Source organism: Palaemon carinicauda, chromosome 7 (assembly GCF_036898095.1).
Source record: "Palaemon carinicauda isolate YSFRI2023 chromosome 7, ASM3689809v2, whole genome shotgun sequence".
Taxonomy (NCBI): domain Eukaryota; kingdom Metazoa; phylum Arthropoda; class Malacostraca; order Decapoda; family Palaemonidae; genus Palaemon; species Palaemon carinicauda.
The window spans coordinates 85,750,725-85,777,114 of NC_090731.1; the positions used below are offsets into that span (position 1 = coordinate 85,750,725).

Below are 26,390 nucleotides of genomic sequence, written 5' to 3' on the forward strand. Positions count from 1 at the left end.
AATTTATTGAAGCTTTAGGCAAAATTTTATACATAACGGATTTTGAGCGAAGCGAAACATCTATTTTTGGGTGAGATAGCCATGTCGTCCTGATGGAAGTTCCTTCTTAGTAGCTTCCTAGATTATATTTGACTACAGTGATATATCGCAGAGAATTTTACTAAAGGTATCTAGAATTCTAACTACTGGAGCGAGTATCCCTTATATTTCTAAAAGGGATATCGCATAATATCAGAGGACGTATTATTGACACGTCACATAGCTAAATACACCCCTAATAGCGTTTACGCTTCGAGAGGGGAAAGTGGCAAGAATTATAAGAGAGCCGTTATTAAGGCAACACTCCTACTGTACTGTAATTGGGCGCCAGCCCATCTCTGCGTGGCGCCATCTAGTCATTCTTTGTAGCGTTATATAGGTGCTACAGATACAGTATATTAGGGAGGGATTCATTATCCTTTGTCAAAAAGAGGGTGGATCCATCAGGACGACATGGCTACCTCACCCAAAAATAGATTTTTCGCTTCGCTCAAAATCTGTTTTATGGGCTCAGGCCATGTCGTCCTGATGGAAGTTTACCAGAGCATTAATGTATCTGTGAATTTTCAATAGTGCCAGTCATCTAGAGATAAATTTTCCTTGGTTGTATGGACCTAGAGACACTTGATGTTACTGTTATACATCATTCAGCTGATCATGGACTATGTCAGTGCTTCCTGCCCCCTACAGGGAAGTCTGGGAAGACTCTAGGAGAAAACCCGAGGATTGTGAGTTCAAGGAACAATCTAGCAAACAAGTTTGTATATTAGTGTCCTCATATACATAAAGCATAGTTTGTACTCTGAATGGAAATGATCTGTGTAGGTTACTGATACCTCCCGAATCTGTTTGTTCATGGAGACAGATAGACAGGTTTACATTCATGTAGGAAACCTTAATTCAGAAACGTAAACAGGTTAGTAAAATCAGTCATTACCAGTGACTGAACTTGAAAGCATAACAAATTATCTGAAGAATGTTTGCTTGGAACAGAATAACATTAGTTCCGAATATTTTTCCAAAATTAAAAGGATAAAAAGATGCTCTGACACCCTTTATTGAATGGTTTAGGATATTTGGGGCGAAATGAGATGCAAAGATTCCTACTATCGTTTATCACAATAGAATATAGAAATCATGGTTGTAACATTTACAATCAATTATATTTTTCGCTGAAAATAGCCTATCTGTGTGAAAGCATAATTGGTAATAACAGAAAAATTTTATAAGTTTCATCTGAAAAGGAAATACAAGCCACTCTATGGGAAATATGGAATATTTCACTTTGGATTCTGTTGTTACAAGGAACACTTGCATACGAATATGCATGGCACATGTGTCAGTCTATTATGCTTAATGTCACCCGTGTAATTAGAACAGTCTATAGTGTCATGCACTAGACACATCACTCAACATGATACACAATAAAGGTTTATCATGTAAACCCTTCACTTAAAAGTCCCAAATAGTGCACTGTTCTTCGCAGAGATCAAGCGGCAGGTTTTAGTACACTACCTGCTGCCACCACAAAGTGTTTGATCTCCTGTAGTTGTTTCGCGTAGTGCTTGAAGAAGACCCTGGATGACTTCCATCCAGTGTAAGCGCGAAGACTTTCAAACGACATAGTTTGAAAGAAATTTAAAGACGAAGCAACTTTTCCCTGGCCCCTTAGGGTTATCCTTGTACTGGAACAGAGTTTTTTAGGTGAGGTAGAACCTGCCGGCCACTACCTCACCTACAGGACCCTTGGGGCTTGTCGACCAAGAGAAAGTCTTCACCAGAGGAGGGTCCCCAACCCAAAAGGAAGACTAAGTGACCTAGAGTGCCCTCTCGCCCACCTCGACAACAACAACTTCTCGTGGCCACGGTGTCCCAGACGGTGGCACAACCACCAACCACGTTTCAGCTGGTGCCCCAGAAAGTAGCGACACAGTCGTCTGTCTTCACCTCAGCCTTTGAAAGGCAATCCACGACCTTTCGGCCGAAGTCTCGAGGTCGCCCCTCTAGAGGCAGGGGCAACAAGGGTGGACGTGGCCAAGGAGGCAAGTCCTCCAACCAGCACTCAAAGTGAGATGCTTCCGGTAGGAGGGAGACTTCTCTTTTTCCGGGATCGTTGGACCTTCGATCCCTGGGCCCACAGCCTAATCAAGAACTCAAACCCGATTCTGGAAGAATTAATCAAGAACTCAACCCCGATTCTGGAAGAATATGTCCAAGAACTCTTAGACAAGAGAGTCATAAGGAGGGCAAAGTCCGTCAAATTCCAAGGAAAGCTGTTTTGTGTTCCGAAGAAGGATTCGGAAAAGCTCAGAGTCATTCTGGACTTGTCACCACTCAACAAGTTCATAGTCAACCACAAGTTCAGGATGCTTACTCTTCAACACATACGGACCCTACTGCCCAAACAAGCATACACAGTCTCCATAGACATGGCGAACGCATATTGGCATGTCCCGATCAATCGAAAAGTTTCCTCATACCTAGGATTCAAGCTGCAAAAGGGACGATACGTCTTCAGAGCCATGCCCTTCGCACTAAGCATATCCCCAAGGGTATTCACTAAGATTGCAAACGCAGTCATTCGTCAACTACGCCTAAAGGGAGTTCAGGTGATTGCTTACCTGGACAACTGGCTGGTGTGGGCACCATCCGAAGAAGAATGCACGCAAGTTTTCAAGGAAGTGATCCAGTTCCTGGAACATCTAGGATTCAAGATCAACCTGGAAAAGTCTCGACTATCTCCAGCTCAAAAGTTCCAATGGCTGGGTGTTCACTGGAACTTACAGTCACACTGCCTCTCCATTCCATTAAAAAAGAGGAGATAGATAGCGGGATCTGTCAAAAGACTTCTTCAATCCGACAGGATATCAAGACAGCAACAAGAGAGAGTTCTGGGGTCTCTCCAATTTGCCTCAGTGACAGACCCAGTGCTGCGAGCACAATTAAAAGATGCATCAGGAGTCTGGAGAAAATATGCATCAAACGCTCGAAGAGATCTAACAAGACCGATACCAACTCGTCTGCGATCACTTCTCAAGCCATGGTCGGAGGCCAAGCACCTAAAGAAGAAGGTGCCCTTACAACCATCTCCACCCTAAGTCATCGTTCACACGGATGCCTCAAAGGAAGGATGGGGAGGCTACTCTCACCAACGGAAAGTCCAAGGAACCTGGTACTCCCTCTTCAAGACCTTCCACATCAACATTCTGGAAGCCATGGCAGTTTTTCTATCAATGAAGAAACTGAAGCTTCGCTGCTCGATCCACATCAGACTGGTCCAGGACAGCGAAGTGATAATGAGATGTCTAAACCGACAAGGTTCAAGATCGCCCCAAATCAACCAAGTGATGTTGGCCATCTTCCGTCTGGCGGAAAAGAAGAGATGGCACTTATCAGCAGTTCACCTTCAAGGGTTCCACAAAGTGACGGCGGACGCTCTATCCAGGCTCACCCCGATAAGAGTCAGAATGGTCCCTAGACGCAAGATCATTCTCCTTCATCGTACGCAAAGTCCCAGGACTGCAGATAGACCTCTTCGTGATGAGCGACAACAAGAAGCTACCTCGATATGTAGCCCCGTACGAGGATCCTCTAGCGGAAGCAGTAGACGCGATGTCCCTAGATTGGAACAGATGGTCCAGGATTTACCTGTTTCCTCCAACCAACCTCCTGTTAAAGGTCCTCAACAAACTGAGATCCTTTCGGGGAACAGCAGCGATAGTAGCTCACAAGTGGCCCAACAGCATCTGGTTCCCTCTAATAACAGAACTGCGACTGAAGCTGGTCCCGTTGCCAGATCCAGTTCTGACTAAACAAGTGCAGAAGTCGACTGTCTCCGCTTCATCACAGAAAACCCGAAACCTTCATTTCATGATTTTCTCACCTTAGCAGTCAAGAAAAGGTTCGGGATTTCAAAGGACAGTATAAACTTTTAGAATAATATGGGATTTCAAAGGACAGTATAAACTTTTAGAATAATATAAGTCGAAATCTACTAGAAGACAATACGAGTCTTCCTGGAAGAAATGGGTTGCCTTTGTCAAGGCAAAGAAACCAAAATAAATCTCGACAGATTTCTGTTTATCATTCTTTATTCATCTCCATGAACAAGGTTTAGCAGCCAACACGATCTCTATGTGTAAATCTGCCTTGACTAGACCCTAGCTATATGCCTTCCAGGTGGACTTCTCTAACGAAATCTTCAATAAGATCCCTAAGGCCTGCGCTCGGCTTTGGCCCGCAGCACCTCCGAGGCCCATTTCTTGGTCCTTGGATAAGGTTCTTCATTTAGCCTCAACCCTGAACAATGAAGACTGCTCTTTAAAGGATTTCACCCAAAAAGTTATATTCTTATTTGCACTAGCCTCAGGAGCCAGAGTTAGCGAAATAGTGGCCTTTTCGAGGGATGAGGGCTATATTCAGTTCACCGAGTGTGGAGAACTGAATCTCTGTCCTAACCCAATGTTTCTCGCTAAGAATGAGCTACCCACCAAAAAGGTGGGGTCCCTGGAGAATCTGCTCTCTGAAGGAAGATGCGTCCCTATGTCCAGTAGAGTGCCTAAAGGTCTATCTTCGTAGAACTTCAGACTTTAGGGGAGGACAGCTTTTTAAGGGAGAAACCTCAGGTTCGACATTGTCTTTGAAACAATTAAGGGCGAAGATCACCAATTTCATTCGCAAAGCGGATCCAGACAGTACACCCGCAGGTCATGATCCGAGAAAAATTGCTTCGTCTCTGAACTTCTTCCAGAATATGAAATTTGAAAGTCTTCGCTCGTATACTGGATGGAAGTCATCCAGGGTTTTCTTTAAACACTACGCAAAGCAAGTGCAAGAGATCAAGCACTTCGTGGTAGCAGCAGATAGCGTGCTAAAACCTGCCGCTTGAAAACTGCGAGGAACAGTGCACTAATCGGGACTTTTAGTGAAGGGTGTATAGGATACCTCCCTACGGAGTGACATGGTTAGTGAAGTATCACTGTAGTGACACTATGGACTGTTCCAAGTATAAAGGTGAAAGAAGCATAAAAGACCTACACATGTGCCATGCGTATATCTACGCAAGTGTTTATAGACTGTAATGACAGAAATAAGAAAACATGGAATAATACACTATATCCTTTCAAGTGGCTTCCCGTTTCTTTTCAGGTGAAACAAGTATTTCTGATATTACCATTTTAATTATGCTTTCCATTATATTTCCAATTTTTGTTTTATATTATATTATAAAGTGCACTTTGACCTTGTTATCTATTGTTTATCAATATGTGTATATTTGAATTTTGCATCTCTTTTCGCCCCAAAAATCCCAAATAAATAAACGTGTCAGAGCATTTCATTACAACCTTTCATATTGGAAATATATTCTGAACATATACAATATCTGTTCTAAAGCTAACAAACCTTCTAATTGTGTGTTTTTATCAGGTGTATCAGTCCCTGGTTATGGGGGGAGGTGTCGGTAGTCTATACATACATTTGTTACTTTCAGAATACAAACTCTGTTTTACAAAAGTATATGATGAGACCAATATAACTGTTTGTTGGCTAGACTGTTCATACGAATTTACAATCCTCGAGTTTTTTTCCTAGAGTCTGCCATGACTCTTCCCTGTAGGGGGCAGGAAGCACTGACTTAGTCCATGATCAGTTGAAATGGTGTATGATGGTAACACCATATGTCTCTAGGTCTAAATGACCAAGGAAAATTTATCTCGCGGTTTTTGGCACTAATGGGAAATGAACAGATACATTAATGCTCTGGTAAACTTCCACCAGGACGACATGGCCTGAGCCCAAAAAACGGATTTTGAGCGAAGCGAAAAATCTATTTTTGGGTGAGGTAGCCATGTCGTCCTGATGGACCCACCCTCCTTTTATAAAAGGCTGAAAGAATCCCTCCCAAAAGTACTGTATCTGTAGCACCTCGCTGACGCTACAAGGAATAACAAGATGGCGCCCGGTCGTGACGTCATACAGGTACTCAACAGTAGGAGTAGAGCGTTCCTTAATAACGGCTCTCCTCCGATTCTTGCCACTTTCTCCTCTCAAAGCGAAAACGCTATTCGGGGTGGAGATAGCTATGTGGCAAGTCAAGAATACGTCCTTTGATATTATGCGATATCCCTAAAGGCGAAAGCCACGGATATTCGCGCCAGGAGTTACAATTCTGGATACCTTAAGTAAAATTCTCTGGGATATATCACTGTAGTTAAATATAACCCAGGAAGCTACTTTAAAGGAACTTCCATCAGGACAACATGGCTACCTCACCCAAAAATAGATTTTTTGCTTCGCTCAAAATCCATTTTTGTATCTTAGCCATAATGGTAAGAAGACAATCGAAGATAGAATCATCCATGTCTGGATTCCGGTAGATCGAACACAAATAAAAGTTGTTATGCCTGCCACAAACTTTTATTACCTGAATCTCATGACATCCACATTCATAGCAGGACTTATGAGAAGCAGGGTAGTTGGTCCTAATATACACCGCCATTCCCCTGGCCCTAGGGATGGCATCACGTTTCAACATTATTGGCTTCTTAAAACCAGTTATAAGGAGCTCAGATGAGTGCTTCATATTAGAAACCAAAGTTTCTGACCACAAAAGAATATCATACTGTCTGGAGGCAACTGTAAGGTCTTGGATATTTGCATAAAGACCACGAATATTGCAATACAGATGACGACATTGACGAAATCTAGGACATACTGGTCCCAGATTTCACTCAATGTCTCTAGACAGCATGAGAATTAATAGAAATAAAAAAGACATCATACTTAAAAACTAGATTAACAAGAATTACAACAAAGACAATATGTACACAATTATAAATAAAGTGATTGATAGTAAAAAGTCGGAAAAACTGGTCAACATGGAAGAGCCGATACACCATGCAAGGCTAAATACCCTCCAGGATAGCCACTTCAACTCAAAGGAGGACAGTAAGGATAGTTTTGAGAAGAAAAAGAATCAGAAAAGGAAAAGACCTCTTGATAAACCACCAGGCATCTATGGCCCTTCTATTAAGCCTGCCCAACACACCTTTTAAAAAAAACAAGAGGTAAAAAAAAATAATAATAAGATAGAATAGTGTGCCCGAGTATACCGTCAAGCAAGAAAACTCTAACCCAAGACAGTGGAAGACCATGGTACAGAGGCTATGGCACTACCCAAGACTAGAAAACAATGGTTTAATTTTGGAGTGCCCTTCTCCTAGAAGAGCTGTTTACCATAGCTAAAGAGTCTCTTTAACCCTTACCAAGAGGAAAGTACACTGAACAAATTGCAGTACAGTAATTAATCCCTTGGGTGAAGAAGCGTTTAGTATCTTATTGTTGTCAGGTGTATGAGGAAAGACGAGAATATGTAAAGAATAGGCCAGACTATTCTGTGTAAGCGTAGGCAAAGAAAAAATAAGCCGTAACCAGAGAGAGGGATCCAATGCATTACTGTCTGGCCAGTCAAAGGATCCAATACCTCTCTAGTGGTACTATCTCAACGGGCGGCTGGTGCCCTGGCCAACCTACTACCTACACCGTGCTTAATTCACTACTATAAAAGGAATGGGTTGCCATGCGTGGCCCTGTAGTAGTACAGGAAGGGGATCCACCGGGTAACCTTGATGATGGTTCCCCTTCATTTTCGCCACTCTTCCCCCTCAGAGCGAAAACTCTTTTCGGGGTGAAGATTGCCATGTGTCGTATCAATAAATACGTCCCCTGATATTATGCGATATCCTTAAGAATTTTCTTAAGGATACTCGCGCCAGGAGTTAGAATTCTGGAGACCTATGGTCAATTCTCTGGGAGTATCACTGTAGCTAAATATCCCTTAGAAAACTGCCTAAAGGAACCTTCCATCAGGACAACATGGCTGAGCCCAAAAAACTAGGCCCTGTCACACACTGAGCATTGGTAATCCTCATTTATCAAAGACTGGGGCTCTTGCTCTTTCCCTTTGAGAGAAGAATTGTCTAGGAGCATTTTATGGCCAAACAAAATTGTGCAAAAGATAAGCTTTTTATCATAACTTCAAACCTACGTATTACCATGAAAGAAACAGTCATCACCATCATTGTAGTAAAATAAACGAGAAAAGATTTTTATCATAAAATTAAAGCTATGTATTACCATGAAAGAAAAAGTAATCAGCATTATTGCAGTACAATGTATACAGTATTAAAATACTATAACCTTTAATCATACATATGTAATTACAGTTGAAATGCCAAACAGTCTAGCACTAACAAAATTCAACAAAACATAGTCTAAAGTAGCAAATTATATCTAAAATGAAAATATTTGCAAACATGGTATATGTATTGTGTTTATGATTATATACAATGAACAGAAACATGACTTCCTAGCTCTTGACTATGCCAATGAATTCACCTAACTGGGATAGGTCACCTCAAGTCTCCCAACTTCTAGTGCAATCATCGTTTTATCTAACACGGAAACTTTGCATTTCTATCAAAATCATTGGTACAGCTACAGTATTTATAACAGCATAATAACACTAGTGTTTAAATACATGATAATCAATCTACAACAAAACAACCTTACCTTGTACATAAAATCCAATAGAGCCTCCATATCTTTGCATGATACATCTTTCATGAAAACAATGGGATGTTTGCAAGGGTTCTTATTAAACATCTCCTTGAAGTAATCACTGCATGTTGAAAGAACAAATTTGTGTGCAGAATACAATCGACCAGAACATGCCAAGGACACATCCACATAAGACTCCTGTAGTAGTGACATTAACAAAGAAATATTCTTTACTGATATGCAATAACTCATATTTTATAAAGCCCTACAGATTGTATTTTTTATTCCTTTTTCTCTACAACATATGTATTATCTTATGAAAGTCCCTTGCATAACATCAAAATATTGGGAAATAAAAAATTAGTTTCATACAATACACACCATAGTTTCTGCAGTAGTTCAAAGTTCGAATCCTTATGCTGTACATACAAAAAAAAAAAAAAAAAAAAAATACAATCCTCCTGGTGCTCCCTGTTGTTCTAACGTTTTGATCACTTTTGTGAGGATTTATTATGCAATCTCCAGCTTCTTTCGCCTCTGGAAAGTTGAGTATTCATTCTTTACAGTGTAAAATATTGAGAGATGCCCTTTGGTATGTTACAACCATCTTTTATCTACATTACTACATTGCAATATTTTGATTTTTGGGATTAAGCTATGTCGTCCTGATGAAAGGTTCCTATAAGTAGCTTTCTAAGGGATATCTGACTACAGTGATATTCCCAGAGAATTTACCTTTAGGTCTCCAGAATTCCAACTCCTGGCGCGAATATCCTTAAAATTTCTCTTAAGGATATCGCATAAATCAGGGGACGTATATCTTGATACGACACATAGCAATCTTCAGCCCGAATAGCGTTTTCGCCTCGAGGGGGAAGAGTGGCAATTTCGGAGGGGGAGCCGTTATCAAGGTTACCCTTCCTCCCATACTACTATTGAGTATCTAGATGGCGGTTATTCTTATTTTTGTAGCGATTTCGCACGGTGGTGTTCCCTGTTGTTCTAACGTTTTGATCACATTTGTGAGGATTTATTATGCAATCTCCAGCTTCTTTCGCCTCTGGAAAGTTGAGTATTCATTCTTTACAGTGTAAAATATTTAGCTCCTGTTTCACAGTGAAATTAGAGTAATTTATTGTGTTTAGGAGCCAGGCCTGTCACCGGAGGCGCCATGGACGCTGTCGTTCGCTATGCATGTGTTATTTAGTTAGCAGAATGACTTTCCCGGTTGTAATAGCATTAATGAATTATGAAAGCTATTTAGGCACAATAATTATACTAGTAAAGACATTTATTTTATGCATAATTTCCTCTTTGTCGATTGTATACGTTAGAGTTTCGGCGATTTAGGTAACCGAGATCTTGTCTGGGCTAGGCTACCTAGCCTAGGCGCTGTAGTATACTTTCAGACATTATCCCAGTTTACCCTCGTGGATCATTTTATTGATTAAACGGGAGATAGTACATCTCCTAGAATTTATAACTCGATACTTGTCTCCTGTGGAGATTTAAGGGTAATCCCTCCTTCCCTCTGAGTGCCGCCGCAGGCGGCAACCCTGTCTGGTCTTGCCATAGAGTAGTGCACTCCGGCTTGACTTGGCTAGGGTTTTCTGTCTCCCACCTTTGCCGGCGAGGTCCCGGCTTTGGTTTTTGACAAAACCTCAGAGTATACAGTCTTTCTATCGGCGGCAGAGCTGCAGGGTGAGTAGTCACTCCCCTGCCGGCTTATAGCTGCCGGCCTAGGAGATTAAGCCTCCCTAGGCCGCACCTGAAGTGGTAATATGATGACGCCACCTTCTCCCCTCCGGTCTAGAAGACTAGTCCTGTGTCGGCAGACCCTAGGCTGAAGAATAGTATTTTTCTTCCGTTTAGAATGTCGCTGACACTGAAACATTGTTTCTCTCTGGTGTGGAGGTGGCAGCAATCCTGCTGCCTTCTTCTACACTTGATAGATTCGGCAGACCCAAGGCTGAAGAATAGTTATTCTTCTGCCGCCTAGGATGGCGCTGATATTGGAACATTGTTTCACTCTTGTGTGGAAGTGGCGGCACTCCTGCTGCCTTCTTCTACACTTGAGACAGGACCCTTTTCCCTTCTCTCTCTGTCCTTTAGCGATGACTTAGCCATCGCAATCCTGTGGCCGTCGTCCTGCAATCTCACCGCTTGCCGGTTGGGTTGCAGGGTCGGCCGGGCCCCTACATAAGCAGCTGTTTAGTCACTCAGTCTTTCCCTTATGGACACAAGGATCCGGGAAGGTTGTGCTGGCTATGAAGGCTGCCGGTGGGAGACGCTTCTGCCGCCGAAGGTTCTTCAGTCCTCCCTTGGACTACCATCCACAGCCCTGAGACCGGCAATGCCGGCAATGGATCTTGAGGCTGGATGGAAGCCTGAATGATGCATTCTCCCTTTCCATTTGAACCTTCTTTCTGGAGGAAGGCAGTAAGTTTATATACTTACATCCTTATTTTGTGTAAACATACATTTTGATGAGGCAGCCCTTCACTCCATGCTTTTTGTCTCTCTGTCAGCTGGTGCCGCCAGGTACTAACCCAGTTGGCAACATGTTGGCTGGGCCGGTGCCGTCAGGTACTAGCCCTGTCGGCAACATGCCGGCTGTACTACAGTATATGAATTTACAGTAGCCAGTATATTTGCAGTATAGTATATACTGCAGATAGAAATTTATTGTATATATTAAACAGTAGATATTTTCTAACATATTTTGTGTATCATTGCACAGTCTTTTGCTGAGACCAATCCTATATTGAAAGAATAGAATTCCTTCAATACTCTGATTAGAAATCAGTTTATATTTACCCTACAATATTAATAGTTTAAAAGGGTCAGTGGTAGTACACTTTTCTATCCCTAGAGGTTAGAACACTTCTCTTTTGAGTTTTCCTTGATCAGGAAACTCCATAGTCTTAATATTGGAAGGGGAGGTCATAGCAATTGGCTGGGAGGGATACACAAGTATGTGTCTTTTCTAATCTCTAGTCCAGCCGGCGACATGCCGGCTGGACTGTGCCGCCAGGTGCTAGCCATGCTGGCAACACACCGGCTGAACTACAGTATATGATGATACAGTAGCCAGTATATTTGCAATAGAGTATATACTGCAAACAAAATCTATAGTATTTATTATACAATAGTTAATTTCCAACATTCCTTGTGTACCCTTGTACAGTCTTTTGCTGAGACTAACCCTATATTGGAAGAATAGAAATCCTTCAATACTCTGATTTGGAATCAGTTAATACTTACCCCACAATATTAAGTAATTAAAAGGGCCAGTGACAGTGTACACTTTTCTATCCCTAGAGGTTAGAACCCTTCTCTTTTGAGTTGACCTGATAAATGAAACTCTTTATCTTTAATATAGGGTGGAGGTCACAGCAATTGGCTGGGAGGGATACACAAGTATGTGTCTTTCTCTATTTCTTTTCATCTTACTATCCTAAGCTATAATGATTTAAATATGAATAAATGCATATCTGTTTATCATGTGAGATAAACAATTATATACTCATTTTATTTTCTTTTCTTTACAGGAGGAACCCCAGATGAAATGCGATGCGATCTTCTGCAATCTTAGGAGTAAGTATTTCTACGGTCATAAAGAGTGCAGGTCTCATGCCCCCTGCACCATTATTACCAAATCCCTACAATATTGAGACCCCTAGATCTGCAATATCTGCCGGACCTTGCTGAGCAAAGGTTTCGACAACCCCAAGTCAACGGAGTCGAGAGATGCGGCGCGTAAAAAGCTGCGCAAGTGGGTAAGAGGGTTCCAGAAGAACTCTCCGGGACCATACCTACCTAACGATAGGATGCATAGCTTACTGTTCCCAAAAGCGGGCAGTGAAATAGATGTGCCTCATGCACGACTCGCTCCTCCCGGCATCCAGATTGCCATCGAGACGGATGTCAGGGAGGCGTTGCAAAGTATGGACATCCACCAGAAGGTAAGGATGTCGAAAGTGTCTATGGACACTGGAAAGGATCTTTTAAAAGATCATCCCGAGATGATGATGTCGAGTCGGAGTTCCTTCCATCCATGCCGGCACCGGAGCCGTTACCCTCAATGTCTTCACCTTCTACCCCTCCATTGGACAACATGAGCCAGGCAATGGAGAACATTCGCAATCGAGATAAAACAAAGGAAGCGAAATTCATGAGAGAGCTCCGTGAAGCTCCACCTGTCGCTTCCCGAGGGTCATACAAGCAACCCAGAGACCAGGACCTCCCGACCTGCTCCAAAATCAATCCCTGGAGGTATGCTGAGTTTATGCCAATTTTCAACGGCAAACTTTACATCTCAGAGAAGATGGGAGCTGTCCCCTTAGACGACATTAAGTTTTGGAAAGCTTTAACGCTTACCCTGATTGCCTAATTCGACTGAAGCATGAACCAATGTCAAAAGAGGAGACGGAACCAAAGGAGGTCATGGTTACCACTATAAGGCACAGGCTCTCTTGTCAAGTAGCCTGACAAAGGTGGGCTATTCGGTGTCGAAAGTGTCCCCCTTGAGCAAGAAACACCCTACCTCTCTTGCTCCTGCTTCAATGGCCTTCCCCTTTACGTTGAAGGCATTTAAATCTGTTACCAAGGCAGTGGAGGCAGGCGATCCATGCCCTGCACTAGAGGAGTGCAGGCCTTTATCGTTAGCCTTGCCCAGACAGGAGAAGGAATGGAAGGAAGTCCACCTAACCTTCTCAGTAGGGGAAACTGGACGCAGACATCGCTGGTCGACAGTTTAGCGAGAATCTCCCTAAACTTTCTGACTTTCTCTTGTGCAAGGAACAAGAGACGAAGGAGAGACTTGCGGCCTCTTTTTCCCTACAAAACTGCATAGAGATGTGTGCAGGCCAACGAAGTACCGCAGACATGCTCATGGTCCTGGCCAAAATGCATATGGCCATCCTAGTAAAGGACCTGTATGCTTTCATGAAGGCTAGGAGAGCCTGTAGAGAGTTCGTGTTCACTGCTGCAACAGTGAAACATGAACTCAGGAAGCTGATATCTTCTAACATCTGGGGTAAAGACCTCTTTCCGAACGAAGTAGTCAGAGGTAGTCGAGAAAGCCATCACGGAGAATAGGAATCTTCTCCAGAAGTGGAGCATCTCTTCAAAGAGGAAATCTTCCCCGGATGTGGGTCCCCAACCTAAAAGGAAGACGAAGTCTAGACTTTCCTCTTGGCCTGCTCAACAACATCCCACAGTTACTATGACCGCGGTGGCCCAGGTAGGCGGTCGAGGAGGTAAACCCTCTAATCAATCGAAGCAAGGAGACGCTTCTGGTAGGACGGATGCTCCAACAATTTCAGGATCATTGGACCTTCGATCCTTGGGCCCATGGCCTAATCAAGATAGGACTAGAGTCCATCAAATTCCAGGGAAGGCTGTTTTGTGTTCCCAAGAAGGACTCAGAATATCTCAGAGTCATTCTGGACTTGTCGCCACTCAACAAGTTCATAAGAAACAGCAAGTTCAGGATGTCAATCCTTCAACACATAAGGACCCTGCTACAGAAAGGGGCATAGTCTAGATAGACCTGACAGATGCCTATTAGCAACTTCTAGTCAGTCGCCCCCTCTCCTCCTACCTAGGATTCAAGTTACAGAAGATAAAGTATGCTCTAAGAGCCATACTCTTTGGACTAAACATAGTCCCAAGTATCTTCACGAAACTCGCAGATGCAGTCGTGCAACAACTACGTCTAGAAACTGTTCAGGTAGCAGAGTACTTGGAAGACTGGCTGGTGCGGGCAGCACCCAAAATGGCTGGTCTGCAAGCATCCAAAGTAGTAATCCAGTTCCTGGAACATCTGGGATGCAAAATCAACTTCAAGAAGTTTCTACTCTCTCCAGCTCAAAGGTTTCAATGGCTGGAAAACCATTGGAACCCGAGGTCACATTGTCTCTCCATTCCCTCAGGGAAGAGGAGGGAGATCGCAGGGTCGGTCAAGAGACTACTGTAATCCAACAGGATTTCAAGACGCTAACAGGAAAGAGTACTGAGCTCTCTCCAGTTTGCAGCAGTGACAGACCCAGTGCTAAGAGCACAGCTGAAAGATGCGTCAGGAGTCTGGAGAAGATACACATCAAACGCTCGAAGAGATCTAAAATGACCGATATCGGCCTTACTTCGATCACTTCTCAACCCATGGTCGAAGACCAAGAACCTAATGAGGACCATGCCCTTGAGACCACCTCTACCATCGATGTCCATCCACATGGATGCCTCGATGGAAGGATGGGGATTTTACTCCCATCAAAGGAAAGTTCAAGGGACTTGGTCATCCCTGTTCAAGGCCTTTCTCATTAACATTCTGAAAGCCATAGCAGTCCTTTTGACGTTGGGAAAACTCTCCCCTCGCAGATCAGCCCTCATCAGGCTGATCTTGGACAGCTAAGTGATCGTGAGATGTCTGAACCGACAAGGCTCAAGATTGCCCCATATAATCCATGCGATATTAGCCATTCCTTGCCTAAAGAGATGCCACCTATCAGCAGTTCACTTACAAAGGATCCGCAATGTGACAGCAGATGCTCTACTCAGGCTCAAGCCGATAGAGTCAGAATGGTCCACAGATGCAGACTCATTCTCTTCCATCTTGGAACAAGTCCCGGAACTGCAAATCGACCTCTTCGTGACGAGCGTCAACAAGAATCTACCTCGATATGTTGCCCCATACGAGGACCCTCTAGAGGAGATGAAGGACGCCATGTCCCTAGTTTGGAACGGATGGACCCGGAACTTACTGTTCCTTCCATCCAATCTCCTGCTGAAGGTCTTCAACATGCTGAGATCTTTCCAAGGAACGGCCGCTCTAGTGGCTCCCAAGTGGCCCAAGAGCAACTGGTTCCCTCGAGTGATGGAACTGAGGCTGAGGCTGAGGCTGGCCCTTGTACCGAACCCAGCACTATCTCAACGGGTTCAGAAGTCAACTGTCTTCAATTCATCAGAGAGAACCCAAAACCTTCATTTCATGATTTTCTCGCCCTACCGGTTAAGTAAAGATTTGGGATCTCAAAATGCAGTATAGACTTCTTAGAAGAATACAAGTCTAAGTCAACTAGAAGACAATATGAATCATCTTGGAAAAAGTGGGTTGCTTTTGTTCAAGCAAAAAGACCGAAAGAAATTTCAATGGACTTCGGTCTGTCCTTCTTTATCCACCTTCATAATCAAGGTCTGGCAGCCAACACGATAACTACGTGTAAGTCTACCCTGACTAGACCTCTTCTATATGCCTTTCAAGTGGATCTGACGAACGAAATCTTTAACAAGATCCAGAAGGCATGCGCTAGACTTAGGCCTGCTACTCCTCCGAAGCCCATTTCATGGTCTTTGGACAAGGTCCTACATTATGCTTCATCTGTGAACAATGAAGATTGTTCTCTCAAGGATATAACCCAGAAGGTTATTTTCCTGTTCGCTATAGCCTCTGGGGCTAGAGTTAGTGAAATAGTAGCTCTATCAAGAAATGAGGGCCACATTCAGTTCACAGAAGTGGGAGAACTGAATCTTTCCTGATCCAGCTTTTCTCGCCAAGAACGAGCTACCCACTAAAAGATGGGGTCCCTGGAGAATCTACCCTCTGAAGGAAGATGTCTCTCTATGTCCAGTAGAGTGTCTAAAGGTCTATCTTCATAGAACTTCAGACTTCAGAGGAGGACAGCTCTTCAAAGGAGAAACCTCAGGATCAAATTTAACCCTAAAATAACTGAGGGCGAAGCTCACCTACTTCATTCGCAAAGCGGATCCTGACAGTGCACTAGCAGGTCATGATCCAAGGAAAATTGCTTCATCACTGAACTTTTTTCAGTACAGTGGAACCTCTACATACGAATTTAATCCGTTCCAGAACCAACTTCGGATGTAGAAAATGTTCGGATGTCGAAACGAATTTTCCCATAAGAATACATGGTAATTCATTTAATTCGTTCCTCAGCCTAAAAACCAATAATAAATCCTTAATAAATGGCTACACATAATTACACATAACAATAACATAACTGCATAATATGAAAGAAGCATGTAAAAAAGATAATTATAAAGAAATAATGAATAAAAAATGTGTTTTATTGCCACTTTACCTTAGAGACAGGCCAACGCAGGTGTAGGATTTGCTACCCAGGAGGTGACGGACGATCGGCGAGAAGGTAGACATGGTGTTAACATGTTCTTTAATTAAATCTCTCTCTCTCTCTCTCTCTCTCTCTCTCTCTCTCTCTCTCTCTCTCTCTCTCTTGTTCTTCTTCACTGTTAGTGTTAGAGACGCCTATTAATTTTTTTTTTTGAGAGAGAGAGAGAGAGAGAGAGAGAGAGAGAGAGAGAGAGAGAGAGAGAGAGAGAGAGAGATTAAACAAAAATGTGTTGTGTACATACGATTTTAACAGCGTTAACGAGTTCAAAGACAGTTAAATGTAACTAAAAAAAAAATATCAGTGAATCTGAATTCCTTTATTAACTAAAACAAATATTGATACAAACACACTTCGTGTGCGTATGCGCAAACACACACACACACACACACGCACAAGGAGACACGATCGGTGAGGAGGTAGAGATGGTGACTGCGATAACATACCGTAACTTACACTACGGAAATTTTAATCTAACTAAGCTTATTTATTTTTTTTATTTTATTTTTATATTTCATATTCTTTACATTTTTTTCTTTTGATTTTTAATTTTCATCACTTTCAGTGACGAGTTACGGTATGTTATCGCAGTCACCATCTCTACCTCCTCCCTGACCGTCTCTCTTACTGCGTAACAAAATTCTTGCACCTGTGTGTGTGTTTGTGCATACGCACACGAGTGTGTTTGTATCAATATTTGTTTTAGTTAATAAAGGAATTCAGATTAGCTGTTATAACTTTCTTAGTTTCATTTAATTGTTTTTAAACTCGTTAACGCAGTTAAAAATCATATGTACTCTAAACATATTTTTGTTTAATCTCTCTCTCTCTCTCTCTCTCTCTCTCTCTCTGAAAAAAAAATAATAGACGTAGACGTATCTAACACTATAACAGCGAAGAAGAACGAGAGAGAGAGAGAGAGAGAGAGAGAGAGAGAGAGAGAGAGAGAGAGAGAGAGAGATTTTATTTAAAGAACATGTTAATGCTATGTTTAGAGAGAAACAGAAAAAGAGAGACGTCTTATTTAAAAGAGCTTGTTAATGCCATCTTGGTTTTCTTTGCTTCACTTTTTTCTTTCTTTCTTTCTGTTCATCACGCTGGCCCTTCTCACAAATGATCGTTGCCAACAATCTCTTTGTCCTTAATCCCTATCAATAAAAGGCGCTCTATCTCTTCCAGGGTATTGCTACGATGTCTTGTAATAATGGTGATCCCCTTCGATGGTTATTTGCTTTAATGGCTGCCTTCAGCTTGATGATCCTCGAGATCATAGGCCTATTCCGGCCATATTGTTTAGCCATACAGTATCACTCACATGCACACTGCTCTCATGTTTTTCTATAATTTCTTGCTTCAATTCTAATGAAAGAATTGCCTTCTTCCTGTACTGAAACTTAGCTTCTTAGGCCCCATGATTATAGGTAAAATCAAAAAGGAAATGTGAGAAAAGGAAGAAAATAAGCACTGTTAATAACAGACCAAACAGAGGACAACCACATGATACACACAAGAACAGAGAACTGAGCACTCGACGCTCAATGGTGTAATGTTTACTTCGTGTGTCGAAATAAAATTCGGGTGTAGAGTCAAAAATTTGCTCGAATTTTACTTCGGATGTTGGAAAATTCGGATGTAGATACGTTCGGATGTAGAGGTTCCACTGTATATGGACTTTGAGCGTCTTCGCACATATACGAGATGGAAATCATCCAGAGTGTTCTACAAACACTACGCTAAGCAAGTCCACGAACTTAAGCATTATGTGGTGGTGGCAGGTAGTGTTTTAAAACCTGTCGTCTAGTGCTGTGATGAACAGTTAATTGATTGGGACTATCAATTAGGGTGAAAAGGTGTTGACACTTCCAGTGCGATACCTTTCAAGTGAGTGTCACCATGGTGACACTAAGACTGTTCAAAATCTCAGGTGTGGAATTATACAGATAACACTTGTGCCATGTGTACATAGTACACAGTGTTGATAGTATACAACATTTACAGAATTTATATTGGGAAAAATTTATCAAAATTTTTCAGTCTGAGAGTAGCACTCATAATTTCTTCCCTTTCAGGAAGAAAAATATTTTCTGTATATGTTGCACGTATAATTCCGGTAACACGTTACATTTGTTACACTCATTATTCCATTTAGTCATTTATTCTAAATAAATGTCTATTAGAGTGTAATTGCGTCCTTTTTCGCATTGCAATTAGCACGTTAAATATGCCAGAGTTCTCTCACTTATTTATTTAAGTAAACCTCATATTATTGTATGCTTACAAACAATTGATATAGATGACACTTCATTGTTCCGACAATATATACAAACCGTGAGACCTTTTGTATATCTAGTGGATACTTATGTTTGTTCATACAATATATGCTAACCTTGAGGCCTCTTTTCTACTGTCTAGTATGACTCTTCCCTGCAGGGGGCAGGAAGCACTAACATTGTCTATGATTAGTGGTAATGACAGAAAACGGTAACGTCATTTTTCTCAATGGGCCAGATGACTATAGAAAAATTGTCCCAAGGTTATGGCACCTATGAAAATCCAGATACAGTACTTTCTAGTAATTCTCTGGTAAACTTCCATCAGGACAACATGGCTTGAGCCCAAAAAACGGATTTTGAGCGAAGCAAAAAATCTATTTTTGGGTGAGATGGCCATGTCGTCCTGATGGACCCACCCTCCTTTTCTATAGAAAAGGCCTTGGTAGGATCCCTCCCGAAACTATTATATCTGTAGCACCATGCTCAATGCTACTAGGAATAACCGTCATCTTGGATATGGTTCCATCTAGATACTCAATAGTAGTAAGGGAGGAAGGGTACCTTGATAACAGCTCCCCTTCTATTTTTGCCACTCCTCCCCCTCAAGGTGAAAACACTATTCGGGGTGAAGATGTCTATTTGTCGTATCAAGATATACGTCCCCTGATTTATGCGATATCCTTAAGAGAAACTTTAAGGAAATTCGCACCAAGAGTTAGAATTCTGGAGACCTAAAGGTAAATTCTCTGGGAATATCACTGTAGTCAAATATCCCTTAGGAAGCTACTTATAGGAACCTTTCATCAGGACAACATGGCCATCTCACCCAAAAATAGATTTTTCGCTTCGCTCAAAATCTGTTATTTGGTTCCAACCAAGAGTTTCTTTGGCAGTCATTAATTTTTAGGGTATAAAGTGGTCTCTTCACTATTTTTTGTAGATTCAGATTTATCATTTAAAGTCCCTCTGCATTTATAATCTAAATTGTTTCGCAAGAAAGAATTCTTTGGTTACTTTAGTTTTTATGCTTCACCATGTGCCGTTTAACCACTTCATGCCCAAACATAGGCTAGGCTATATAATTATGGCTTTCAGGCAATAGCAGAAAACAGACAGGTAAGGGGATTGATATATATACAAGGAAAAGAGGAGGGAAGTTAAAAGGCCGGATCCAAAGGTAAACAAGAAATGTTAGGAGGAATGGAATGAGAATATCAAGACAGGAGAGGAAAAATATAAAATGTTTAGGATAACAAAGTGGCTTAGAGAAGACATAAAAATGGTAAGGTATAAAAAAGATAAAAATAGAGAAAAAGAAATTTAAAAAAAGAATTTCAATATCTATCTACTTACCAAGGCACCTCCCCCAATTTTGGGGGTAACAGAAATAAAACAAAAAGGAAACCAAAGGGGACTTATCTTCTCTTCACTCCTCCCAGCCTGATGAGGGATTCAGCCAAGTTTGGTTGGTACTGCTAAGGTGCCACAGTCTACCCTCCCCTGATATCCACCACAACTGAAGCTTCTCATGCTGAATCCCCTACTGCTGCTACCTCAGTGGTCACAAGGCGTCCGGAGGAAGCAGTAGGGACTATTGGAACTGCGTCACAATCGCTCGCCATTCATTCCTATTTCTAGCACTCTCTTTTGCCTCTATTACATCTATCCTCCCATCACTTAGCACTTTCTTCACTCTATCCATTCATCCAAACCTTGGCCTTCCTCTTGTACTTCTCCCATCAACTATTGCATTCATCAACTTCTTCAGCAGACAGCCATTTTCCATTCTCTCTAAATGGCCAAACCACCTAACACATTCATATCCATCCTAGCTGCTAGTTTATTTCTTTCACCCATTCTCAGCCTCACTACTTTGTTTCTAACCCTATCTAATCTAGATACACCAGCTATACTCCTCAGACATTTCAACTCGAACATATTCAATATCTGTCTCCATTACTTTCATTTCCCACAACTCCAATCCATACATCCCAGTTGGGACAATCACTTTCTCATACAGAACTCTCAATACATTCACTTCTAACCCTCTATTCTTTACAACTCCCTTCACTATCCCCAACACTTTACTGTACAGTATGCAGCAAAACTGGTGATACTTTTTTATTTTTACATCAGACGAGTGTTGTTCTCAAGTTGCCACTTGGTATTAAAACTTATAATAAATCACTTTGTAATGTGTATGTATGAGATAACGTTGGTCCATTGTTATGTAAAATTTTGTCATTGAAAAATATTAGATTGCTAAATAAATCATGCCAGAATAACATTTCAGAACAAAAATTAAATATGTTAGCTTGGCACGAACTATACTTTATTATTCTAGTTAACATATGTGAATTTACGTACTGTATTTTCTTATGAATTACCTTCTTATTTCCCCTATGTCTGCTATGAAGTTTAACGTAGTTTATTTGAAAGTGCTGTAGGATTCGTGCGAGATACGAACAAGAGCTTAGGTAATGTTCTTTTATATTTTATGAAGTATTGCTTCATGTTAGAGAGAGAATGTTTAGTGACATGAGCTTTGGAAGATTCTTTACCATGTGCTTTAAATTAGAAACTTTGTGAATGACCGGCGAGGGGACGTTATTTTCTTTTTATTTCGGGGACAATAGGTAGGCCGAGCTAGCAGGGAGTCGTCGTCTCGCGGGTGTGTTAATGTGTATCTGAGAGGTGCCTGAAACCCCCAATTCACCTCTTGGCATTTTTATCTAGTGTGAAACTCTGACGCCCTTAGGCAGAGGCCCCACTTCCCAAATAATTTGGAACTTTCTGGAATTAGCCAAAGTTCATATAAAAGGTGACCAAGGTTAGGTTACCGTCAGAGACACACAGACATAGAGATCAAGTTAGAACTGCAGCCTGAAAATAAGGCTCCTTCCCCTCTCCCTCTCTCACTCCAGCACGTAATCCAGTGTATTTGTCGAAAATGTTTAGTGTGTTTTAGTGAGTCCTCTCTTGAGTGACTCAGTGCCCCGCAAATTGTGTGCCAAAACAATACGCAAGACTAAGAGGTGATTTTGAATTCATTGTATTAGGGTGAGTGTTGGCATTGTATGAAGTTTTTTGTGAACAGCCCCTTAGACAGGATAGGTTATGCAAAGTGATCTGGTAAGCTATTATTCATTAGGAGTCAAACTTAAACATTGTATTATTTTAGAATTATTTCAAGAATTTGTATTATTTTCATTGCATTATTTCTTTTCTTAGGTTAAGGTTTATTCAGATATAATAGTTCTAGTCGAGTTATTATATAATTTCAGATTGTAACATTTTTGTCTTATTCTAAGTTTTATTCAGAATTAATTTTTCCAGTGACTTATTTTTGTTATGTAAACTCTTTTCAGTGTTGAAATTTATAGAGAACATATTTAGTTTTGCAAAGAGTGTATTATTCCAATCATCATGATTTAAGACCAGATTCCGCTCGATTCATGTTAAGAACCATCGTGAGTTTTTAAAACGGTTTAATACTTTAGAGTAATTACCCAGTTTGGTTTTGAGTGTGCTTAAGACCCCTTTCAACATTCAGTCTTTTAAAAATTGCTGTCTGGGAGTTATTTAACGGTCTCAGAATTCATGTATTAATGTTTGAAAGTGTAACAGTTTTAACGTAAAAGCAAACAAGGTAGTTTGGAATTGAGGTTGATTAACTTGCCAGTCGTTATATATATATTATATGTTTGGTTCCCAGTCATGAGTCATAGTATAATATACTTTGTTACTACCCAGACCAGATAGCCATATCATATAATATATTTTGGTGCCTAGACCAGGGAACAATCAACTTGATCGCATAATATATTTTGTGTGCTCAGACATGGGAACCATATCATATATATATATATATATATATATATACACACACACCGGTATAAATATATATGTATGGATATATATATACAGTGTATATATATAAATATAAATAATATATATATATATGTATGTATATATATATATATATATATATTATATATATATTGTGAAGGATTTTCTTCACTCTTCTTCTTTTAATCGTATTTTTAGCTCTCTTCTACTAATACTATAGCTACCCCTTAAACATTCTCTCCTACATTCAATTTTCTTTAACGAAAAATAGGGAGGACTAATCTAAACTTAAACTTGTTGACAGTGGCGCACGCCATGCTCGTGACGTCACAGCGTAGATACACACGTTAGAGGGCCTTAGTGTAACCACGGCGTATGTTGGTTCTTTTCTTAAACTAAGTGGGTCGAGATTAAATTTCTAAACTGAATTTTAAATATAAATTTCAATACTGCTGAATTAATGCATCTTATATTTCTCAATACCAATTAAGGTTTGTTAATTTTAAGATGTATGCCCATCGCACCAGTCCATTGCTAATTAATCATTTAAAATATTAATTTTTAGCAAGCCAGAATAGGTAGGATTATTGTATATATAAACTCCCTTAGAGCAGCAAGATTTCTCTAAAGTATTTAGTACAAAATCCTCCCTCCTCTGCACTCCTTGCAACAATATATTGCCCTGTCCTTAAGTCCCGATATGGCACCCCCAATGGATTACCGTGCGCATCAAGCTCCTCACCTGTCTGGAAAGGTGAAGCCAGGTGATCTCTTCGACCTTAGTGTCGCCCCATTCAACGAGAAGCTGCCCTGGGCTGCTGACCTGCCTGGTCATTGAACCCGTGCACATCTGGCTCACCCCCCCGCACTCTCTCTCCCAAAACTCGACTCACAAAAGGTTGCTGCCGGTCGGAGAGATTGAGAAGAAGAGGACCCTGGGATACCATAGTTGTAGCCAACGAGGATTCTTGGGGTGAGCCAGGCAAGAGTGCAACGTGCCAATTAGTGCAACGTCCAGGTCAACAGCTATCACGGGCATAGGACTGATCTTCAAAGGAGTGCAGGTACTACATCAATGGCCATTTAGTTTTCCCCCATTTTTTCTTAGCTTAGACTAATTTTAACTTGATAGGGAACCTGGCTAATTACACTATTCGGACTGTGTGCGGTGGGATTGTGTGTAAATATTTTTCCATTATTATTTCTTGCTTGGAGACTAGCATAGTCTCTGGGTCACGTGGGCCACGTGCCAGACCCCATTTTGATTATTGCAGACCGCGTGTCTAAACCATCATCTTTATAATCTTGAATTGCTTTTAATTTGCATTCTCTTTATTATTCCATTTTTGTCTTTGTTAAGATGCCCGTTTCTTTTATGTAAATTTGTGAATAAATCAATATTAGGTTAATTAAACCTCCTTAGTATTTTTGCTCCCTCATTTATTTTAATGTGTGAAATGAATAGTTGATCACGGGACAAAGTACCCAATATTTAAAGAGAAAACCTAAGTAAGTCTATAGGTGGTAACAGCGAGGTACTTTGCATTAATATATTTGCTTCGAAGGTAAAGATCCTTATCTTTAAACTTTTAAACTACTTTACATCACTGCTCCCATTTTGGATTTTGTCTGATTACATTAACGTAAAATACCTGTCCAGCATTTCATTGGGGTAGCTGGGACGGAGCCGGAACAGAGCCTGAGAATGAGATGACTATAGACCTGACAAAGCTAGAGTAGGCCATAAATTATTGATATTTCTGCGTGTGGAGTTCTCCGGCCTCTGGACAGTAAATTTCACTTTTGTATTTGAGAGTGATGGTTTGTGAATTGTGACAGTAAAGTATTAGCAGGGTGTTTGTGTCCCGAGAGTAAGTGCTCATATCCTCCCCGGTTGAACTTTATGTAACTGTTATAAGGAGACTTTCCCGGACTAAGTTCCCACTCAGAACATAAACCACAAAAAATTCTCCACATATATAGATATATATATATATATATATATATATATATATATATATATGGATAAATATCAACACATCGTGTTCAAATAGAAATAAATTTCTACCTCATACTTGGGATCGAACGCTGGCCCCTTCTAATGAAAGGACAGGTCGATACCAACCATGCCGCGAGAGGCCATAAAAGAAGTCGGAACCTAACTGCTAATCTGCAGTTCAGGATATACCTGGCAAGACATCAGTCTCTTACCAGCGAGTTTTCCTGGACTTCCCGGCCCACCACGTGGTTGGTATCGACCTGGCCTTTCATTTGAAGGGGCCAGCGTTTGATCCCAAGTATGAGGTAGAAATTTATTTCTATTTGAACACGATGTTGTGTTGATATTATTCCATATTGACTCAATAGGGGTAATTTGCATGAATTACTATCAATTGTGTCACGAGGTGGGCTGGGAAGTCGGGGAAAACTCGCTGGTAAGAGACTGATGTCTCGCCAGGTAAATTCTGAACTGCAGATTAGCAGTTAGGTTCCAACTTCTTTTATGGCCTCTCGTGGCATGGTTGGTATCGACCTGGCCTTTCATTAGAAGGGGCCAGCGTTTGATCCCAAGTATGAGGTATATATATATATATATATTATATATATATATATATATATATTATATATATATATATATATATATATATATATATATATATATATATATATATATATGAAAAATTTTAAGTAATTTTTATTTTTCCTAACATACTTACCGAGAATTACCTCTTCGGAGGGTCCTTGGACCTCTCTCAATCTCGACCAAGATTTTCCGTGCTACCCCCCCTATCTCGCTCCCGATAGTTCCTACCCCCGCCGCCAGGATAATTCCTGCGGCCCGGATTAGGGCAGGTCACTGCTTTTCCCGGGTCAGGATCTCATTAAGTCCTCCGTTTAGCCCGACTCGGCAATAGAAGAATGGCACTCGGGGACGGAAGGGAGGGCCATTACTCAGAGGTAATTCTCGGTAAGTATGTTAGGAAAAATAAAAATTACTTAAAATTTTTCATTTGTTCCGACACGAATACTTTACCTCGAATTACCTCTTCGGAGACTTACACTTTAGGAGGCGGGAGAGCCATTCTGCCACTTGGTTAGGCACATGGTGCCTGGAGGGCTACGTAATGCGGGGGTACAGAGAGCGGATAGGGGGGTAGCAGGGAAAACTTACGCTTATAATTTTAGGGTTACCTCTTGACATTTTCTCTACTGAGTCTTCTCCGGACGAAGTAGGGATGAGACTATTCACTTGTTGGGGACGTCTTCCAGCCTGCCACTACACAGCTTGGAGGGCGGCGATGACTGTCCCAATGGAGAATCCATCCAAAGACTTTCTTGAGTAGTCTTTGAATTAGTGGGCCGTGAAGGTCGACTGGTGTGACCAAGTGCCGGCCTGCAGGATCTGGCCCACTGCCATATTTCTCTCAAAGGCCAAGGAAGTGCTCAGGCCTCTGATGTCATGGGGACGGGGAGTGCCTGGTACTGCCACCTTGTCTTCTTCATAAGCCCTAGTGATGAC

At 41.3% G+C, this 26,390-nt stretch overlaps 1 protein-coding gene across 3 annotated transcripts in view; it reads right to left on the reverse strand.

The window, feature by feature from the left end:
* Positions 1-26,390, reverse strand: part of LOC137643954 (zinc finger and BTB domain-containing protein 24-like) — a 271,442-nt gene that overhangs the window by 200,559 nt on the left and 44,493 nt on the right. For 2 of the 3 annotated variants that reach the window (XM_068376746.1, XM_068376744.1), the window contains exon 3: positions 8,611-8,796. The exons of the other annotated variant lie outside the window; for it this stretch is intronic. In XM_068376746.1, coding sequence (XP_068232847.1) covers positions 8,611-8,796 — 186 coding nt within the window. The remainder of the gene's footprint in view (positions 1-8,610; positions 8,797-26,390) is intronic. 3 annotated transcript variants of the gene reach the window in all.